General features: G+C 32.9%; 1 protein-coding gene across 7 annotated transcripts in view; it reads left to right on the top strand.

The window, feature by feature from the left end:
- The first annotated feature begins 234 nt into the window (after positions 1 to 234).
- The window catches only part of LOC133173004 (regulator of G-protein signaling 22-like), a 37,997-nt gene continuing 16,099 nt past the window's right edge, over positions 235 to 22,132 (top strand). For 6 of the 7 annotated variants that reach the window (XM_061307935.1, XM_061307899.1, XM_061307924.1 and 3 more), the window contains exons 1-14: positions 8,136 to 8,243; positions 8,487 to 8,575; positions 15,191 to 15,384; positions 16,329 to 16,615; positions 17,262 to 17,358; positions 17,496 to 17,563; positions 17,800 to 17,881; positions 17,967 to 18,189; positions 18,556 to 18,704; positions 18,832 to 19,017; positions 19,295 to 19,531; positions 20,226 to 20,303; positions 20,690 to 20,847; positions 21,870 to 22,029. In XM_061307935.1, coding sequence (XP_061163919.1) covers positions 8,141 to 8,243; positions 8,487 to 8,575; positions 15,191 to 15,384; positions 16,329 to 16,615; positions 17,262 to 17,358; positions 17,496 to 17,563; positions 17,800 to 17,881; positions 17,967 to 18,189; positions 18,556 to 18,704; positions 18,832 to 19,017; positions 19,295 to 19,531; positions 20,226 to 20,303; positions 20,690 to 20,847; positions 21,870 to 22,029 — 2,111 coding nt within the window. In that variant the 5' untranslated portion in view covers positions 8,136 to 8,140. Of the gene's footprint in view, positions 327 to 8,135; positions 8,244 to 8,486; positions 8,576 to 15,190; positions 15,385 to 16,328; positions 16,616 to 17,261; positions 17,359 to 17,495; positions 17,564 to 17,799; positions 17,882 to 17,966; positions 18,190 to 18,555; positions 18,705 to 18,831; positions 19,018 to 19,294; positions 19,532 to 20,225; positions 20,304 to 20,689; positions 20,848 to 21,869; positions 22,030 to 22,132 lie in introns of those variants that run through there. The other variant, XM_061307906.1, reaches the window with a different exon arrangement.

The raw sequence follows: 22,132 nt of genomic DNA, 5'->3' as shown, positions 1-22,132 counted from the left end.
CTGTCAAAAATTTATAAATACTTTCCACTTGATTTTCCGTTTAAATTTCCTTAACTCACAATCCTATTATAAAACAACTTTTTTTTGTACCGCTCGCCAATTACATACACCTTTGTTAAATGTCCCATTGAAAAACTCCTTTAAATCAAGATGGCGGAGTGGCGTTCTTAGCAACACAACCTATAACGAACTTCACAAAAGTTGACATTCTCTTAAAAAAATATAACACTTGCGTGGACTTGGATTTAAGTGGAGGGTCGGGTCGGGGGTAGTGAGAATGACCTCGGGGACCACTGACGGACCGTCCTGGTGTAACAGAATGAAAGGTAAGGAAAGTGTTTGTTTTTTAGTTCTAAATTAATCACACGATTTAGCACCCGGTACCCAAGTCAAATCGATCTGCAAACAAATTTATCGCTATTTACCGATAATTTCATATCTAAACAGTAGATTCACGGTAGTCAGGTTTTATTTGGTCTGAAAACCAGGGTCACGTATGAACGAAACAAAGAGACGCTGGTTAATGACTTCTTATTAAGTCAGCAATGACTATCGACTATGTTTAAAAAAAACAATTCTTTGAAAATAGAGCAAAAGGTATTACATCCCTCGTAGTGTTATGATATTCATGTAAACCGATATCAATCACGCTATATCATATTCTGATTCAAATGTATTACACAGAAGGCCAAGAGATGAAAATTTTCTGAAACAATATAGCAGAGTGAGCATTTTTTCCCTTAGAATATCAAAATAGAATATTAATATCAGGACATGACAAACAATCATACTTATGCACGCTTGTGACTTGCAAACGACAGCGATTTGTTTGTACCAATGTTAAATCTCTGACACATTATTTACTGAACAATGTTTCGCTTATTCGAGATTAGAGGTCTTATCCCTTCAAGATCAATAGCTCTCATCGAACAAGAAAACCCATTAATGCCTGATTCCAGTTCCCAACATTTCTATATTTTCAATACTTTACTGTCCAATATAACGAATATGGAAAAAAAAAACGCGCGTTCCCTTCGTGGATTTATAGGGTACGTCTCATTTGGAAGTGGCGCTTGGATTTATCAATAAAGGGATTAAGGGATTTTCACCTTGGATTACTTTCCTTGCCCTTTTAGAGATGAAAATCTCATAAATAGGTGCAAATTCCTTTCTATGAATAATATGGTCATCTTCGTTTCTTTCTGATTAATTCAATAAATTGAAAATTCTTTCAGTAAATGGTAATATTAATTTAATAGCTTGGTAAAATCGAATAATATTCCATCCACGTGTGAGTTTGCGAAAGTTATTAGTGAAATGCGAAAATGTGTTTGTATTAAAGTAAGAGTAAATATGTGTACCAGGTTATATACACACACACATATATATATACATGTAAAATAAAGCTGGCCTATAATGTTAGATCAATTCATGTTAATCGACGGCGGATAATTACGTAATCAATAGGAGTAAAAAGCATCGCCGTGTCATCTGATTTTTCATGTTGAATTTTGACGAAAAAATCAATGACTTTCTTTGTTAACACGATGAATATAAGATGATGGGACATTAATAAACGTAACTTTCCTACTGTGTATTGTAACATTTAATGTACTCGATGACGTCATTATTAGTAGGTTGATATAATGCCATGTCGCTCATTTTGATGCAAGCGAGAATAAACGACCTTTTTATGGAAAACTTTGTCGATCTGTTTGCAAGTAAGAGAATTATACTTTTTTTAAACTCTCAAAGTATATATATTTGTGGTTTAAAAATAATTAATTTGTCCTTTTAGAGACATACAGCTCTCTGTCTACCATTTTTTCCGTTGTAGTGCTGAAGTTATTTCAGTATATTTGTTTTTTTACTCACTACGATAATTTGACTTTTGTACCCTTTATATGGAAAGTTATGTCTACAGGCTATTCATTTCTATGAACCAGAAATTGTAAAATTAAATAAGTACAACTCTCTTTGACATACTAGTAGTCTGTTATGTTGCTTAACAATAAATAAAACAAATTATAGTTTTACAGAATAAAATACTCAATATTCTTTTGATTTAAATAAAATGAAACGATGAAAGATTTACAGACAGACACTATCAAAACACCTTAACGTCTAATAATTTATATGTTTAATCGCTGAGAATTATACTGAAGTATGATTACCAACATACATGTAAATCGTAAAATTGGTTCGGGTGGTTCCGTTTTTTTGCATTTAAATATTATTCTTTTATATAAATTGGATACCTTATAACAGATCTACCGATGAGGGTGTTCTTTACCCAGCAGTATTAATTTTCTGTCTGTAACAAATATCAAAACTTTTTGAATTTGTGTACGCGGTGGAAAACTCTAAATTTCTATCCAAGCATTCGAATTAAACTGAATGAATACAGGACAACATATAAATAGGATTACTGATGTTTTGTGCTTGAAAGAGCGTGGGATGATATTTCAATATGAGCGTTTCAGAAGTACATGTAGTATAGATGACTCCAATCGGAGAGGGGGTTACAAAAGATAAATTGATACAGTCTCAGTAATTTTACTTCAACCACGTAATTTTTAGTTTATGCATTTACGATATTGAATCCGATGTCCCTCCGTAGTGGTATTTAGTGGCATAAAACCACCCTGATTATCCCGGTGGCGTACTTGTAATGAAGATGAGTTGCATTGGCAGTGGTCTTTTCTGTTGAGTAAGCTGTGTTTGCTACCTTGTTGATATGGTTATCACAGTGTTGCCGATACTACTTTGTTCAGCACATCCCTGAATGTTAAATATTTACTGTAACAGAGAGCGCTCTATCCTCTGTGAGACCTGTGCTTGATGGGGTTTAAACCTTTCCAATCAAGCCTTTGTAAAACGTCCAGATTTCTTGGTCCTCTTATATAGAGAATAATACATACCCTAGCTTTTCCATATCACATCCTGTATCAGCCCGAGACATCAATTTCAACCAGAGAGCCGAAACCTGATATTGGATGAGGGCTGATACAATGTATGATATGGAAAAGGGGATGTTTTATTATGTTCATTACAAACTTACTAATAACATACAGCGCGTCTACTTGAACAACTATAAATCAAAAATCACCAACTAGCTTATTATATCAAATAATTAAGAAATAACATATCATTTTCAGAGTTTTATTGGGATATGACATATCACACATTGTATCACTAGTTGGTCACGTAATCATATCAGGATACTGAAGGGATTTATAGAGTAGTTCAGTCTCCTGTGCAGAGTTGCCGTTCGTTCCCCTCTCACGAATGTACATGTATGAGCATCGTCGGAACCCACGGGTTTTCTCTCCGTCACTCTACATTCAACCCGGTTGAATGTAGTATAACGGAGAGATGATGTATGAGCCGATGGTAGAACATTGTTGCAAACCAAGGCCAAAATGTATGATCCTCTCCCATTCTGGAGAGAGCTATATATGCTGACTCCGAACCGTGGCTTGAGAGGATGATGGTAGAGAGTGATAGATATGAAGTTGGTCACGTGATTGGAACTACAAACTGCACCTTTAGACTGTGACGTGCAGTTGGTCACGTGATCATATCACATGTATGGACTTCAGCGGAGATCGATATGTGGTTAATTTGGACCCATATCAAGTGGTATTAACCGAAGATGCAGAAAGTGATATCAACCGCGCTTTTGAGGTCGATATGTATGAGGTCAATTTCATTTGACACGAGTCTTTATATCCACATATTGCTCTATACTGAAGTTCATAATATTACTCCAAAGAAACTATTGCTGTACATTGTAATAGACACTTGGCAAAATCTGTATCACACACCATATCAACCCAAGAACCCAATATCAGCCCTAGGGCCAAAACCAGAGGACTGATATAGGTCGAGGGTTGATATGGGGTGTGATGCAGATTTTGACATGTATTGTTGTTTTTATTATATATTTGAAAACATATAGTTTCCACAATTCAAAATATATGTACTTTTGTTAATTAAGCATGTAGCATCCTCTTAATTTTTGTTGGGTTTCTGATCAATTTATCCAAAGGCAATTCATTTTAATGTTCCATAAAAGATAAAATAATTATAACTTTTTACAATGATATAGGATATTTAATGAAATAAATTGTAAACAATAAGAAAATATCTGAGTTACTCCGAATGATAAGTCCAGAGTTGTTCCGGAAAGGTGCAATTGGTGATAAAGGGTCATGATACATCGTGTGCAACACAAGACAGGTCCCTGTGTTCATAACAGGAATGCAAAAACCCTATATCATATTTCAAATATCTAATAAATAGAGACTCGCTTGGTCGCTATCACTCTCTTTGTCTTCAGTCAATATCACTTGACAGGTGTCCTTCTAACCACACACCGACCTACACTGAAGTCCATAACTGTATAATATTGAGGCAGAGAAATTAATCCAAACACTACCAAATATATTTCTTGAAAAAAAAATCGCCCCATTCACTAGTAGAAAGCTCTATACCCATTTGTTTACACGTGTTATACACATATCGTAAATCTGAGTTAAAAATTAAAAAAAAATCAACATGGTGAAAACTGAAAGGAATGTTTCTCTTCTTTCAAAGAACCAGGGTACATGTACATGTATCAGGAACGTACAATGTGTTATTGTAAATGAATTAAAGGGATGCAAGTCGAACGAACTTATGCTAGTTACAATGTACTGCCGAGAGATTTAACGGTGTCCATTGGCTCACCTAAAAATCGATCTACGTGCGCGGATCAAAAAATCCTATTATAATCAGATTGTATCATTTAGGCTTTGTTACAGGTGTAAGACAAAAAAAAAATACAAAACAAAACAAAACAATGCCAAATCTTCATTGAAACTTTAATACTCACACCCTTTGCCCCATATCCTCCCGGGAGAATGGTCTGGCTTACTGTTCTGTACACAGGTATTTTTACTAGTGCACTGCTAGAAAAGTAGTTTTATACGTTAATTTTTTATCCTGTTAATTTCAGCTTTACAAAAACAAGCAAAAAACTATATGATGATGATGATGATGATTATGGTGATGATACACATGCTTTAAATTTATTGATTGTATAACTCTATAAAAAAGATATTTACACTCAGTAACCCCAATATCTAAGTGATCATACTTGTAAATAAGACATTTTTATGGGATTTCAACCAATGATCGATAAGCAACAGCGAAAAACATTCATCGAGGACCCAAAATGAATAGATATTGTTACCATAAAGAAAATACATGCATCCCCTGATTTGGAAATGCTAGAATCGATGGGATGCGTAATTTCTATTACAGAAGTGATGTGGATTACCAAAAAAAGTTATATTCAATAAATTATTACAATATTACCATTGTGTTTTCTGCTTCGACAAAAAAGTATTTTAGTCTATTGTGTTTATGCATCGACCTGACATTATAAATCCTATGAAAACATTTTTGTTTAATCAAGGTTATACTGAATCAATTATGGCAAGAATATTCGATATTAACCTCGATAAGGGTCCTAAGATTATTGTGTTTTTGACAAGGTCCAACAGCCTTAAACCTTGCGTTGAAAGATCTATAATGAAGCTTTGTTTCAGCATTTGTCAGCGATTTCTTGAAACCCTGGAGAAGGGAGGGGGCTTTATTTTGCTCAAAAAAATGTTTGCATCGATAGTAATTAGAATTTATAACTTCTTGGGGTTTCAGAAGTCCCCACGTTACATGCAAATGAAAAGTCGAGTGAATGTTTTCAATGTAGCTCATTGATTGTCCCCATCGCTGAATAGATTATTCAGACTTTATACTGATGGAAATTGTTTTCCGTGTAAACGATACGATATCGACTGCATGTTTGTAAAGAAGTTTTTGTTTTTGTTTAATTTAGATTTTGAAACTATCTTTAATTTTCAAAAAAAAAAAAAATAAATAAATAAAAAAGAAAAAGAAAATAAAGATTAAGTTTTAATAAAAATATGTGTGCAATATGTGTCTGTATAAAGTAATACAAACTATGAGAGATCGGGATGTGAAGATACTCATATGTTTTGACTTTTACACATAATACTCAATAGCATATATATTGGAATAAGTTTTTTTTTTGTCGAGCTAGAGCAAAATTTAATTATCTGTTTTATGAAAAATCCATAATACAGAATAATGAGAAATTTTCACATAATCACAAACATCTAAATACAGTTACAGTTAAATATTAACTTATTTATCGGTCTTTGAAGTTATTTAAATGTAAGAAATCTGCCATTCATTAATGTATAAAAGGAACTCAATGTGTTGGTATTTATCATTAAGCATTTCCCCCACACAACAGTCTAATAAACAGTGAAGGGAAATTTAACAATTTTGTCATTGGTCTTGTCTTTGTATCCTTGCTAGATTAAATGAAGTGTCGGATAAGCAATTCCTGTCCCGTTGGCCAACTTCCATTCAAAGAATGTTTTATTAAGATAAACTATTTAAAATCCGAGGGCCTTAATGAGTTAAAATAATATGACTTGCTCAAAGAGCGCTTCTGGTTTATACGGAAGGGATAGTGCTTAACAGAATAAATGAAGTGACGCAAGAAAAAACAACTAACCGGGGATTATTTTCTTAGAAATCATTTGATTTCTGGAGATTCTTTTATATTTCGTTCTTTGGGATAATGACATACACCAGCGTTTCCGACTACAAGGATTTTCAGACGTGTAAGTATGTGACTGATAGCACCAAAAATTCTCTCTCAGGATTTTTTTTAAAGCATCAAAACTTCAGTTGTCCCCAGTATTTGCAACCCTACGAAAAACAATATATTCTTTTAATATTAAGAATCAGCTTTGCTCATCATTTTTTTTTCAAACAATTTTCAAAGTTATTTTCATATTCTTTTGTTAAAATTTCTGTGTTGTTAATTTCAAAGTAATTTTTTTTTTGGGCAATACCTAATAATCACAGTAGACCACAGCATGGAGTATATTAACATGGAGTACTATATAATTATTTACCTATCTGGTTACCCTTAATGCAGCGGACCTTCAATAAGTTGGAAAAGATCTGATTTTTATCCTTTGTTTTCAATTAAGAAATTGGAACAAGATCTTTTTCAAAGAATGAAGATTGAATCACTGATAATCATTAGAAAAATACGGTTATGACTACGTATGTGCTCAGTATTTTTTTTTTTTTTTTTTTTTTTTTTTTTTTTTTGGTTAATCACGTGTCCTGATGCATTGTACATTATAGTCCAAGAAAACACCTCACAAAACCCTATTATATGCATTGGTTTGAACATATTTTATTGTTTAGATATTACAACAAAAGGATCGGACACAAGTTCTTAAAACTTAGAACGTCCTCTCCTTATATGCATTAAAATGAGAGAGAGAGAGAAAAAAGGAAAAAACTGTTCCTAGTCTCCCTTGTACAAGTATTTTTAGAATGTCGTGAAACTATTCAATTAAGTTATAAGCAAACCTTAGAAGTGGTTTGTACCAGTGGCAAAATGATGTTTCATTTTAAAGAAAATACATTGGCATTTCTTTATCTGATATAACATTGGAACGTTTGAGATTTCCTTAGTGTGTCTATAAAAATCTTAATTGGCAGGTGGAGACAAAAGAAAAAATGCCTCTTTGGTTGCATAGTTTCGCCTGGTACAATAAAAGGGGAAAATTGACACAGGCTAGACACACGTTTTCATGAATTTGGGTTTATTTGTTCGTCGAGAGCAAAATCAACAAGAGTTCGTCATTTCTGGCACTTATCTGGTGTGGTAGCTTTTAAAAACGATTGATTACCGAATAATAAATTAGTTTCCGAAATAAAGTTCTAACATGACTGCCTCAAATACCCTCACTGTTTGGTCGCTGTGACACTGTGCACCCGTAACTTTCTCCCCAAATTTTACACCTGGGAATATATTATCTTCTGTATTTGAACAAAATGAGTAGAGGGAGTCTCTGCCAAAATTGGTTTTGCGTGGAAGTGAAGGATATACTCCTATTGTGTTTTTGTCAGTTTGGGGGAATATAAGTGAAATTCTAGTTTTAAATGACCAGACAAGGTGTTTTTTGAAACAATTATTTTCTAATATGTTATGAGATTAAGACTTACATATTTAATGTGTTGTGATTAATGATATCTGTCACTAATGACGGATATCGATGGATCTTTCTTGAGCCAAGATAGAAGGCAATCAACATCTTTAACATTCATACCCTGGACGGCATGGTCGTGTCGGAATTACGAGCAGGGTGACACATTTTTTTCTTCACTTTCATTTTTATTGTACATCCAAAATGCCATTAATGTAAAGTTTATCATCAGCAGCATCCGCGTCATCATTGTTTTCACTTTATCATTGTCATCTGCATCATCAGTGTCTTCAATTAAGGAGAAAACAATTTTCTGCTCAGTTTTCTAACTTTTAACTCTTCGGCATCACAAATTCACCAAACATTTATGACATCGAACTGACTTGTATATCTTTATTTCAGCACTAGAGATCACGGGAGAAAACCTTGAGGATTTACTGGCTTATGACGATTTGTTCCTGGATTATTTCAATGCCTTTTTGTCATTACCGGTAGGTGTTTCAGGCTTTCTTATCACTTTAAGAAATTTTCGGCACTATACATGTAATTCCGATCAAAATATTTACTTTATAATAAATGATTTATATCGTTTTAAACGGAAACAATTCTTTTATATTTTCCCTAACTAAATTTTCTCGGTTATCAAGCAGATAATCAAAAAATGCGCACTGTGTAACTATTAAAATTACGTCATTGATACTCTCCAGTGAAAGGAGGTTGGAAACATGTGCAGATTGAGGAAGTCGGTGAAGTTGTCAAGTTTGGTTTTCTAAAAAGAAGTGCATTAAATGTATTTTATTGAATCATGCTGTAAGTTAAATGCAAAGAGTTATGTTCTCTAGCTTCTTTGAGAATGTAAACATTTAGTAAGGACATTTATGTACATATACGATATACCAACTGCTCATCATTAACGGCAACGTGGGGACATTTAGTAGGGCTCTTTATTCGTCGTTTACCAGCTTTCTTTGGGGTCGAGATCAATATATATATAATTAATTTGTTAAACTACTCAAGAGGTGCCACAATTTACATACCTGGTAATTGGATCTTAATAGCATATTTAAATCTTATTTGGGTTGTTCTCAGAGAATCAAACAATCAAATGGATAAGCAGATATTTAATGTGTACATCTTGCAGAGAGATCAGTTCTGTCGGGGACGTACGTTAAGATAATTATATAGGCAAGGACCTATTAGTATAAAGATCCCTGGTTCTATCTTTTGCCTCTGCCAACCTTACTGGGAGCAGAGCAAAAGTTAGTTTAATTTTTCTAACCTGAATTCGGAGTAGTCAGTACTCTAGAATTTCATACATTCTGGCCTTAAATTTTGGTCTCATGCATTTCTTTATCATTTGTAGTATTAAAAAAAATCTGTATATTCTCAGAGCTCCAGATAAGGTGCGTATTTGCAGAAATATGCTTTGAATTTTTCAAAATACGCATTAAAAATTAAAACAGGGTGTATACTTATGCATTAGCAATCATAAATAAGCATTACACTACCAAAATACTGCATATGATGGATTCAATGATACAAGTACGATTTAACTAAGGTCAGCTCAGTGTTTGAATTTTTTGATTTATAGGCGTATTCGGAATAACCGAGGCCGAATTCCAGTTCGTGAGAAAGATTTGAAATTCAATGTTAAATACTGTCTCATTCTTTGTCTGAAATTATCACAGATTTCCAATGTTCATATAGCATCCAAATTTCGTTCTTGACGCGTACACGTCGATATTGTCAAAATTGCACAAAACATGCATGGTGTCTAATTTATCCTTTATCACTGTTTATTAAACATTTCTTGTATATTTACCATTTTCTGTAGCAATAATATCATCTAAAGTCCGATGACAACCTTTATTAATTGTATAAAATAATTAAATACTTCTTTGCTTTCCACATGATCCTGTGCTATAAGACTTTTAATGCAAACGGGGAGTAACTCTAAAACTTTTACATGTACTTCGATCGATGCCAACAATTTATATAGCAAAACGTAGTATATAATTTTGATTTAAAAAAACAAACAAACAAAATGGAAAACAACGGGGCTGGATATTTTGAGAGGGGCATGTATGGATATGATGAGAATCTAAAGATTAATTTTATCTGGCCAAAGGAAGGATATTTTTCTAGGTAACTCTTGCTGCCGTCGATATAGGCTTTAATCTTAAATGGATTTCTGTGTGCCCGTGTCAACTTTGCCTACTGTATGGTCTTCCTGGTGAAAAAAAATGAAATGTTTCTCAGTTGTAGCTAAAAGCTGACAAAATTTTTCAAATTTCATTAACCTAATTGATAAATGCAGAAACTGTTCTTTTTTTACATTCCTCTTTTAAAACACACTTATTTTGATAATAAGCTAAAATTCACATAAGATGTCAAAAGAGCAATAGATTAACAAAATACTTTTTGATTATTTTGCTGAAAAACAAAATCTGCATTGATTTGAAAATCAGGGAGTAAATACAATTTGAAGTAAAAAATTATCTGGAGCTCTGATTCTGGATTCTCTAATCTGAACAGTCGCAGCTGCTCATAATTAATGGTAATTATTTATATACCTTTAATCTGGCAAGACACAATTACTTTAGCTACTTTATTGTAATTAACACCTGATGTGCTAGCTGAATGACCAATCTAATTAAAATTAGCTCTTTGATCCGCTCCAACTACATCTTTGGTCTGCTCCAACTAGATCGTTTTGTGTATTACTGAATATTACTGAATGACAGAATACATTTGAAGCCTGATGGTAAAACAACCCACTTAACTAAACATGAGGTTCAGTTGCATATTTACTACTTAACAGGCCTCTAAGTGACCTATAAAATTTAGGCGCCAGCTGGCTCATAATAAAAAAAAATTTAGTTGCCAATGCAAATTTTTAGTCGCCAGGCAAAATTTTCTTATAGGCCAATTTAAAAACTGATATTAGCCAATATACAGACCCATTTGGTTAGTCCCAGGAAGAGGGGGGGTGTCTATTGCGATTGTGAAGAAAAAATCAGCAATTAATATAAGCCAGCTAAATGCCGAAAGTTTTTAACTTAAACATGCATGTTAAACTCCATCGTCTCAAGCCAATGTTCATAGTCTTCATATAGCAAGTATAGCTTTCTCTCCTACTGGCCAACATGGAAAAGGATCGTACAATCATTGCCTTTGTTTGATATGATATAAAAACTCATATTCAAAAAAGTTTTATTGGATCCTTTCTTTTTAACGTAGAACTTATGTCGTATGACGTCATATCAAGTAAATGAGTTTAGACCATCTTTTTGGTGCTAGATCCATTATGACTGTCTCATGTAATGAAGTTACACAACTGTGATAATGTGAATGGCATGCAACTATTTTGAAGGCAATCAAAAATCCCAAGAAATCTAAATAGTACAATATCATGATGAAATGTATCTCAGTCAAAGATCTGTTAAAAATTGTGTGTAAATTTTGTAATGTCTATCATGGCTTGCATTCCCTTTCTTAATTATTTGTTATTCATAATGGTTGGTGTACATGTATAATAATAATGTTTCCCTAAAATATTATCTTTTTAATTAAAAAAAATTACATTTTTTGATAAATATTTACATTGTAAATCTGAATGTGACCCCAAAACAGTCATTTAATAATTAAATCCTGTGTAAGTGCAAAAAGGTCAACAAAAGAAGTTTGATAAACAGAGTGTCTCTCATTCGTTTGCGGGGAAAAGTATATATTTTAATCACTTTTTGTAATTATTTGGGTATGTTCTTCATCATGTTAAAGATTGAAAACATTCTGACAAAGAGTTTTGAAAAATATTTACAAATATAGGTGGCGAATTGACTCAAAAAATATTGTGCACATTTGCCTATTTATTTGTTGAAATGTGGACTCAATCTTTCATGTCAATTGAATAAAACAGAATTTATTCTTGAATAATATTGCTTAATACGGTTCAGTTAATAAAGTCTATAAATGACGATGTTAGAAGAAGTATTGTTGTGATTTTTTATATTCTCTTTATGACCAGTACGTACCCCTAAAAATGGCTGAAAATATGTAGTCACAGTGTAAAATTATCATTCCAAGTTGCACAGGCTGCACTACATTTAATAGCATGGAAACATACCATATATTTTTAATATTTTTAATATTTTGATAAGCAAATGCTAATTTATCATTTTGAAAAGTTTGAGAATCTTGTGACAAATTCTTTCAAGCTGTACATGTAATAATATCAAGTATTGCTTACAAGATTTACATTTTATACTCTTTTGCACAGTTACAACCTAACATAAATGTCTAGACTATATTATTTCTAATGAGTGAGAATTTAATTGACAAACAATTGACCACATCACCTGTCCACACTGCGTTTCACAACTGTCAATTTTCTGAAGCCAACCATTACTTGGGACTTCTGTTGTTTTATATGGTCTGAGATCTGCGTGCACTGACTGACGTGATGTGAAATTTCATTCGCACATGCATGATAAAAAAAAAAAGAAGAGGACAAAGAAAACACAAGACATTTTCATTGCTAACTTTTAAAATGCTTTCTCCTCTGTAGAAAAAAAATGTTAAAAAATTTACATTTTCGAAATTTAATGCTCGCCAAGTCAATTTAAGATGTTAGCCAATTTGGTGACTTGCAGAGAAATCTTAGGTGCCAATCAAAATTTTTAGGTGCCATGGCGACTAAATTAGTTTGCCAATTAGAGCCCTGCTTAATTAAAAAATGCTTGCTTTTAACTCCTACATGTAACAATACATTGTTTACAAATCAAAGTATAAATCGGGATCAACCTCAATTTTCTAATTTAAAATAACACCCTAATATTAAAGGTGTGACATGAATGTTTATAGAAAAAAGTTCAATGTTATTCTAATAATTAATTGTCAAATCGTTAATGTATTTATGCTAAATGTGCTATTTGACTTGACAAAACACGCACTTTGTTATAAACCTGTCTGTAGAATTTGACTCTGTTTACATAGGTGAGTTTGAATTAAGTCTCAATCTTGGTGAACAAAAAAAAAACAATTAACTGCAAGTCATGTTTTAACCCTTAATTAATTTCTGGAATCCAAGAATATGGAATGATTTAATCATTTAATAATATTCTGCCAACATACTTGTGATTAATACAAAGGGAAATATAATTATCTCAATTTTCCCCTGCATATGGTATCCAGTTTGGACAAATTATTATACAATTATTGCTGGTTTTTGAGGTCAATACGATGATTTAGACACCTGAGGAGTACAATATTCACCAAGCCTGAAGGGCGAGGTGAATATTGTAATTCGAAGGTGTCTAAATCATCGTATTGACCTCAAAAAACAGCAATAACTGTTTTATTATATGATTAAATGATAGCAAACTCCTACAAGACTGTTTTTTTTTTTTTTTTGCTTTAATTGAAAGTTTTAACGAGAAATTTCAACAAGAACACATTGTAACATGAAAAAATGGAACAGGAATAATTCATTATATTGACCTGCAATAATTCCTTATATTGACCTGGAAGGTCACGTGATTCATTATATTGACCTGCAATAATTCCTTATATTGACCTGGAAGGTCACGTGTAGGTCAATATAATGTAGTATTTTTCTAACATTGTTGGATCTCAGCCAATCAGAAAGAGGGAAATTATTCAATCATATGATAAACTGTATTATTTATTTCTCTCTTGGGAGGGCTTGTGCTACTTGTAGAAACAGATGCTAATGTATTGATAAAATTAAGAACCATAAGTACTCTTTTTTTTTTTTTTAGCTCACCTCAACAAATTTGGGGCCAGCTTATGTACATGTAATACCCTTCTAGTATGTTTTATTGTACTAGTCAAGGTTTCAGATGCTGCAATTTCAACTAAAGAATGACTATACTAATGCTTTTGGAGCAGGTTAAAAATTTTGGAGCAGATCTCATTTCCAAGTAATTATATAAGCCCTATATTGACCAGACTTGCATGGATGATACGTCTAAGGGTTGGATCTGACCTACATTTTCCGGATGAGTGTTTTTGGAGCAGATCTTATTTCCAAGTTATATAAGCCCTATGTTGACCAATTTGTCTGTGCCATTACCATACAAATATAAGTTAATATATAAGTGGCAACTTGAATATTCAGCTTAAAAACTATTACTTTTGTAAAAAAAAAAAAAAAAAAAAAAAAAAGATAAACCAATTAATCCAAATAAATTTTTTGTAATCAGGCACTTGAAATATGCTAGCAATCAACTGATTTTCTGTTATAATCAATGATTAGAACACCACTAGATGAACTTCCTGATAGTTTTTCAGACTAAAGTCATTTCAGGCACATAGTCCAGGGTTGCCCCTAAGAATTGAAATAGCAGGGGACATTAAAAAAGTAGAAGGGGAACTGTGGTTTCTCCCTAACAGGGGTTTGATGGGTAATAATAATAATAATCTTTATTCAGGAATAGGCATTATGCAATGTACATGAAGATTGAGGTGTGAGTATAATACACATATAAAACTTAATTAAATAGACATGATTTAAGAGATGAATTTGAAACAAATTAACTAATAATCTTAATTTGCATATAAATCAACTAAATATATTATATTGTATATATATGCCTAAACCCAAGGAATAATACCAGCATAACCGAGGTATTACGTCATTAAAGCATTTAAAGGCGGGGAAATTCACTGGCCCCAGGGTCTTAGGGACAACCCTGATAATCTTTGAAAATTCACGAATTTGAGTTTCTATATGCATACAGTAATACATGCATATAGTGAACACGTTTATAATGAATTGACACTTATAGCAAGTGAATTTCAGTCCCCTTAACTTTACAATATATTGTGAATTTATCGGATATAGTGAATTTCGTTCGTAACGAAGCAAAATTGTCTATCACAAGCACTTCCTTATAAGGTTGTTTTACTGTATATACATATATCTTCAATTCAGTAGCACCTCTTTATCAGTTTATTATTTTCAAATTGTCATTGAAAATTTCCCTTTTAGTCTGCACTGCCAGACTTTCAATATCTATATAGGTTTTGTGTTTCAATGAGTTTGTCTGATAGATTATTGTGTAAATTGATTTGTTTTTTTGTAGGTGTTTCCCCAGCCTTTGAGGTACAATCGTCTTACAGGGGACTTTGAGGATGCCTCCAAACATCTGCATAGAGACTCCTCAAGTGTCAGCTCAGAATCCAGTGAGGAGGATAATCTACCTTATGGCACCACAGACAGTGAGAGAGATAAACTACTGGAGTGGGCCAGGGAAGAGCGACTACCTCTATTTCTCAGGTAGATATTTAACACTTACCTGTTCAGGTAGACAAGAATATTTATCAGGTGTACTTAAGCTTAGGCTTTTATGTACCTGATGATAAAGGTATTTTGAAAGGTATTAAATTGTTAAACTGTCATGAACAGAGTAGAGTATTAGAATGTATGCTGTAAATTTAAGGTTTCCAAGACTTGAATGCATTTATCACAGACCTAATGATTATAGGTACTGCGGCAGCTATTAACAAAATTTTATCAATACACATTTTAATAATGGCTTATTTTTATTCAATCATTAGAACATGTACATACTTATGTATCTATAATTTTCAAATCCAAGTGAACTTTTCAGGTAGTCTAGTGTTCAATAATTACTCTGTAAGATGTTTTGAATTAATAATAATACATAATTTAGTATTTTAATAAACTGCCAACCCAAGGTTTTATGATAGTTTGAATACCATGGTGGCCACTAAGTTGACATTTTCTGTTACATGTTTTGTGTAATCTTGAAAATTTAATCCTCATTTATTTTTAACCAGTTTGTTATCAACTTAAGGAAGTGCACAGCAAATTCAACAAATAAGACATAATGGAATACAAAATTATTGAGTAAACTAAAATGGAACAAGCTTGTTTTTTGCTGCATTTTGGATGAAAATTAGAAGTCTAAAATTTATATATGCACAATACATCATTGCATTTTCTTTTGGTCTACATTATTGAACAAAGCTGAGAAATTGGGGTTCAACATTGATTCACTGGTGTTCTAATCCACTTTGATTCAGAGTTTGCCGACTTCTCCACTAAATGTTTTAGAATTAGGGATATAAATAATGTAGTTTTCATGACTAAAATAAATTAAGCTTTATAGAATTTGTTTTTAAAAAATTGGTTACAATAAAAACTTCATTTTTATGTATTTATGACCTTCATATAAATTTTTTGACATTTTATTACAGCACACAGCTATTCAGGGAATTTAAACTCTGCAAGCTCCTCTTACGTCCTCTTGATGACAGGTACTCAGCTAGTCGTAACTCCAGTAACCAGTTACGTGGTTACAGTCGCCAGTCCGAGAGTTATGTCTCTAGTCTGAGTAACAGCGCTGACAACAGTGGACATGATGAGATTGATGATGAGGAGATGGCCTCTATTCAGAACCAGTTCCAGAATTCTACTTTGTTCAAATATCAGCGGCCAGGAAGCAGAGCCGTCAGCATGCCAATAAAGCTGGATTCAGAAGCAGGTCATTATTATGAAGAATAAAGCAGTTATGAATACTTCTTACAGACCTGTTTACTCTTACGATTTCACCGTATTTTGTACGGATTTTCAGTCCAAAATACGTCTCACGTTTTGCTATAATGAAAATACAGAAATCCGTTCATATGGATTTTAGCAATTAGTTTTCCTTATCTGTCTCAGTTTGACGCTTTTTAATTGCTAAAAAAGATAAAAATTTCAAACATTTAAGTTGCCAAAATGCGGTGGTTTAAAAAACGACAGAAATCACTCAAAAGAAAGCAGGGTATGATGTTTTGCTTTGTTATTAAACCATGTTTTGGTAATCAGAAATGTAGTTGTTTTCTAGTAATATATGTACAGTCGATGAAAAGTGAAATCTTACGGGAAATGCAAAATCTCACTGACAAATCTAATAAAACATACTGAGAGACAACAATTTGGGTAAACAGGTCTGTTCTTAAGAGGGATTAGGGTTCTAAAATGGAATGACAACTTATTAATTTGTAAATGAATGTTTCGAACATCTCCCAGCACAAATTTTACATATTATCCCGCAAAATTCTCTTGTATATTATCCCAACCAATTTGTTTCAGATGAATAAACATGTTGTATTATTGAATTGAAAATGAAATCCTTTGTGTTGTAGAGTTTTATGTACAAGGGAGTACAGCCACCCCCACTACTCAGGAACCCCCACCCTCAGAAGTTCAGCCCAAAAGTGCCTCCCTCAAGAAGAAGTTCAAGTAAACAAAATTTCACATATATCATAAACTGATTCTTAAGTTCAGTCATCTATAAATTGAAAAAAAACAACTTAATATTGACTTTTGAAAATAATAAAAAAGAAAGGTTAATTGTACAGTAAACTCTATTTTTGAAGGGAAGTCAATGATAAAGATGAAAGTCCTGTCAGGAAACCCTCTGTGGTGAAATTTGATCCGGTGACCAGTAAGTTACTAAGGATTCAAAATGCATGATTGATTTCTATTTTAATCATGAAGTTAAAAGTTGTCTGATTTTGCCACGAAAAAGTATGCATGTCCATAATTGCATGGATGTGAACAAGAATATTAAGTTAAAGAAAAAGAAGACAGTATATGTTTTTATAAGAGACTCATAATTGTAAATAACTATTAAGAGTTGAAGATCATTGTTACAAGTCTGCATTGTATCCCCCTTAACAGGTGATGTCAAAAGTAAACATTCAGCTCACAAGGAGAAACGACAAAAATCAGAGGCAGAGGAAGCATTTCTGAGGCATGCTAGGTATGAATGTATCCATATGATTACTGGTTTAAGAAACTGGGGAGTCATAATGGGAATAAACTACCTAGGTTTTTTTCTCTTGTAGAGTCCTGTCAGCGCCTCTGAATTATGCCGATTACATGCGACACCCGATGTTTGGGGACTTTGATTTCCTGTTTGGGGAGGATGAACCTGACCCTGATGGAAGAGTGTATGTGTCCTTTCAAGAGGAGCATGCAAGTGAGGAACAGACAGAAAATGATGTCAAAAATATGGAAGGGAGGCTGAAAATGTCTCTTCAACAGCTAAAGGAACAAGTGCTAGGAAAGGTGAGGAAAAATGGTACATGTATAATCAAAAGGCATTTTGTAAGCAAAGTAAGAGAGAAAGGAAAAATGTTCTAAAATGCTTAAGCAGGGTTGTCCTTAAGACCTGGGGACGGGAAAATTTCCCCACCTATAATGACGTTATCCCTGTGTTATTTTTGGTATTCCCCCTAAACTCCCAATTAGGGGAGAAACCCCAGACCCCCTTCTACTTTTTTAATGTCCTTTTCTAATTCAATTCTTAGTGAAAACCCTGCTTAAGTACTCAAAATGTTAAATGATTTGTACAGGGAAAAAAATCTCCAAGGGAAATAACTCTAACTCAGATTCACCAAATGAGTGCAAAATTACTAGATTTTTGTTTTATAGCAAAACAGTATGGAGGGCTTTAAAGAGTTCTTATCAGATACAGCAGGTATTCATCTCCTTAACTTTTGGTTAGACTGTGAGTACTTCAAAGATGCCATGGAAAACTTTGATGAAGTTGTCAATATGGATATCAGGAGTAGACTGTATAGGTTGGTTATGGATAAATAATCACATGTTGTGATTTCAATGAGGACTTCATTTTTCTGAGTTATTAAAAATATTGAATAATATCTCGTGAAATAGCTTTGATTTAAATATGATTTTATTCAAATTTAGGGATATTCAAGACAAATACAAGATGAACTTAACAGAGGAAGCACGAGATCAGATAACCAAAGCCTCCCGTAATTCCTCTCTCAGTCATACAGTGTTTATCCGCACCCAGTATGATGTCCTCCGGAGATTACGTGCCTACTGGGTCCCTCGGTACCTCATCCATATGGAAAGGTTACGAGAACTCAGGTAGGTAAAAGAAAGTTATTTTAAAAACAAAATGTTATGCAATTTGGTTTTCTTTCTAAAATGTAAAGTGATTGTGATAAATTTTATGATGTTATATCATTTTAATAATGGTATTGAAAGTCTCTTTTATTTCCTATGTCCATGTAATAATCAGGTGATTAATTTATTAACATTTTCTGATTTTTAGGCTGAAAAGATATTAATTTTGCTTGAAATATAAAGGTTTTTATTATGTGTGAAACATCTGTAATTTTTGCTTTGTGATTTATTTTTACAGGGATATTGGAAATATTATGGGAATCAAAGGTATCAAAGTAGAAAACTCTATGAGGAAAATAACGCCCTTCCTGCCATCAATCTCTCTAGTCAATTCAATGCCAGTGCGCCCCGATGATGTGTTAACATACTCCAAAACCAAAAGCTGGGACTTCCTCAGCCGTGGCGGAAGGAAGCTGGACTCAAGGATATCTTCTGCCAAATTAAAACCAGCTCTTCATCCACCCTCACCAGTCCAGTAAGTTATCTCATCTACTCTCATCTTTCTATCTATTCCATCCATTCTGACCAGTGAATTAAGTTCTCATCCACTTTACCAGTCCAGTAAGTTATTTCATCCACAAGTCCAGGAAGTTATTCTGTCCACTTTCAATAGACCAGTAAGTTATTCCACCAACTCTCATCTGTCTAGTTAGTTTATTCCCTACACCCTATCCAGTCTGGTACATTATTCTATCCACTCTCACCTGTCCAGTAAGTTATTCTGTTCAATCTCACCATTCTAGGAAGTTCTTCCAATCACTTTTACCAGTCCAGTAAGTCATTTCATCCACCCTTATCAGTCCAGTAAATTATTCAATCCATCCTCACCTGTCCAGTAATTAAGTTATTTCATATACCCAATCAGTCCTTTAAGTTACCTCGTCTACCCTTACTTGTCGAAGATGTTACTTCATCCAACCCCAGCAGTCCATTTACTTATTTTCATCTTCCTTCACCTTTACAGCAAATTACTTTCATCCATTTTCAAGTTTCCTTCATCTGCCTTTAGCAGCACAAATTTACCATACTTTTATCCACATTATTTTGTAATTCCAGTAAGTTATCAACATGTGATAGGATTTTTAGTCATAGATGATGAATTAAAGTTCCAGCAAAAATATATAAATATTATAAGTATTAATTAATGAATGTTTTTATCATCCTTGTAGATTGACTAAAGACAGATTTTTAGTTGCCTTGACATCGGATAAGCTTGCAGGTGGCCCATTTCAGAGATATCTAGAAAAGTAAGTGTAGCTTGTTATTATAGGACAGTACAATGTTTGTGAATGAAACTGCCAGTGTGTGGCAATCAGTAATGATGATATTAATTGCAACTATTTGTATTTGAAAATAGATTTGAATGCCATCAAGACCATTAACTGAGATTAGACATAAATCTAATGTTGAGTTTGAATATCTTGATTTCTATTTAAGAATTATATTTGTATAATACATGCATTCCTATAATTATATAAACTTTGGTGAATATGAATTGTTATTTTGAATGCCTGGTCATGAGACTATGATAATATACTTCTAATTAAACATTTTTGATTGCATTGTTCAATGGAAGCTATTTGCCTTTCTTGGTTTTCTGTATAATCACTGTATTGTTTTATTTCATCATTAGACAGGAGGATAAGAGGCTGTTATCCTGCTTGCTGTTCTGGCTGGACGTGACGGATTACGGGAAGGAAGAAGACAGATCAGCTGATCGCCTCCTCAGACTCTGTCATGCCTGGAATATCTACAACTCCTACTTTCCTAATGGTTCAAACTACCCAATAGGTGAGACTGTGTACACTTTGGTGAACATTCTCATGTGTGGTATAAAGCAAGGTTTTTTTTGCTTTTCCAATTTGAGTTAAGAAAGAATCCTGAAAACAATTATGTTTAGGAAAAATAAGTAACATTGAAATTTTGAGTCTTAAAGTTTGTTAGATTTTAAAGATTACAAAAATAATCTATTTTCAGATTGATTATAAATTGTAAGGATTTATTATGGTTATTGATATTATGATTTAAAGATGTGTTTTAAAGAACATCTTTTATTGTAATTTATGGCAGATATACATGTTCTTGGATCACCGTGCATGTTCAGTTCTCTTCCACTATGTGTTCAGACATACCTGGTAACTGTGTTAGACAGACACATGAAGAAAGATTGCATATAAGTGTGTTATGACCCCAGACTGAGGTCATTTCAGAAACCTAAGGTCACCTTGCAGGGATTGGAATTAAAAATTCCTGTTTTATATAAAGCCATATCAGGGCATACAGTCTGTAGTTTATTTTTAGCACTTCTAAGCAAAGGTCATTTTAAAATAGGGAATTCAAATCTTTCATAATGACCATTTTGAGTGTATTTTGCAGAATTATGTATTATGGAAGTTTCATTTGAAAGTTTTTTATTCATTAGATGTTTAGATGTTGATGCATAAGTATTTCTTCCTTCCATGGAATTAGGTTTAACATTAATGTTTTATTAGGTCAATGGATTGTTCATAACATTGGGTATTTAATATGGAAAAGTGCAAGAATAAACTGATCAGATTAGTTAAGTTAAAATTTAGGTTTTCAAAGTGGTTTATTCAAGTTAATACTAATCCATGGAATATAATGTTTAGTTGTTTTAAGGGTATTACACAATGAAAGTAGATTAAATTTTACTTTCATGCTCAAGATTGAAAAGTTAAGCTGACAGAATTTGCAAGGATTTCAGTCCTTGAGAATTTGAATTAATATTAAATGTTGCCTATAAGTCCTGTGTTGTATTTTCATCAGTGGGACCTCTATGCTTATTTTTCTAGGTGCCTCTGATTTAGAAAGAGCCAGGCTACATCAGACATTGATCAGTGCCAAAGATTTTGTGGAGGCCAACATTTTTATACCAGCTAAAGCTCGGATTGTAAAGTTATTGGAACAAAACTGGATTAATTATCTTAAGGAAGATTTAAAAACGTTTTTGGAGTAAGTATTGCCTATTTTGTCATTGTTGAATAGTGTGAATAGTTAGGCTTATACATAAATTTATCAGATGCCATGTTAAAACTACATCTAATTTATTCTTTCG

Source organism: Saccostrea echinata, unplaced genomic scaffold (assembly GCF_033153115.1).
Source record: "Saccostrea echinata isolate AGI-Se365-2 ecotype Australia unplaced genomic scaffold, CSIRO_AGI_Sech_v1 ptg000002l, whole genome shotgun sequence".
Taxonomy (NCBI): domain Eukaryota; kingdom Metazoa; phylum Mollusca; class Bivalvia; order Ostreida; family Ostreidae; genus Saccostrea; species Saccostrea echinata.
Note: the sequence above shows the minus strand (reverse complement) of the source record. Positions and strands in the feature narration are given on the sequence as shown.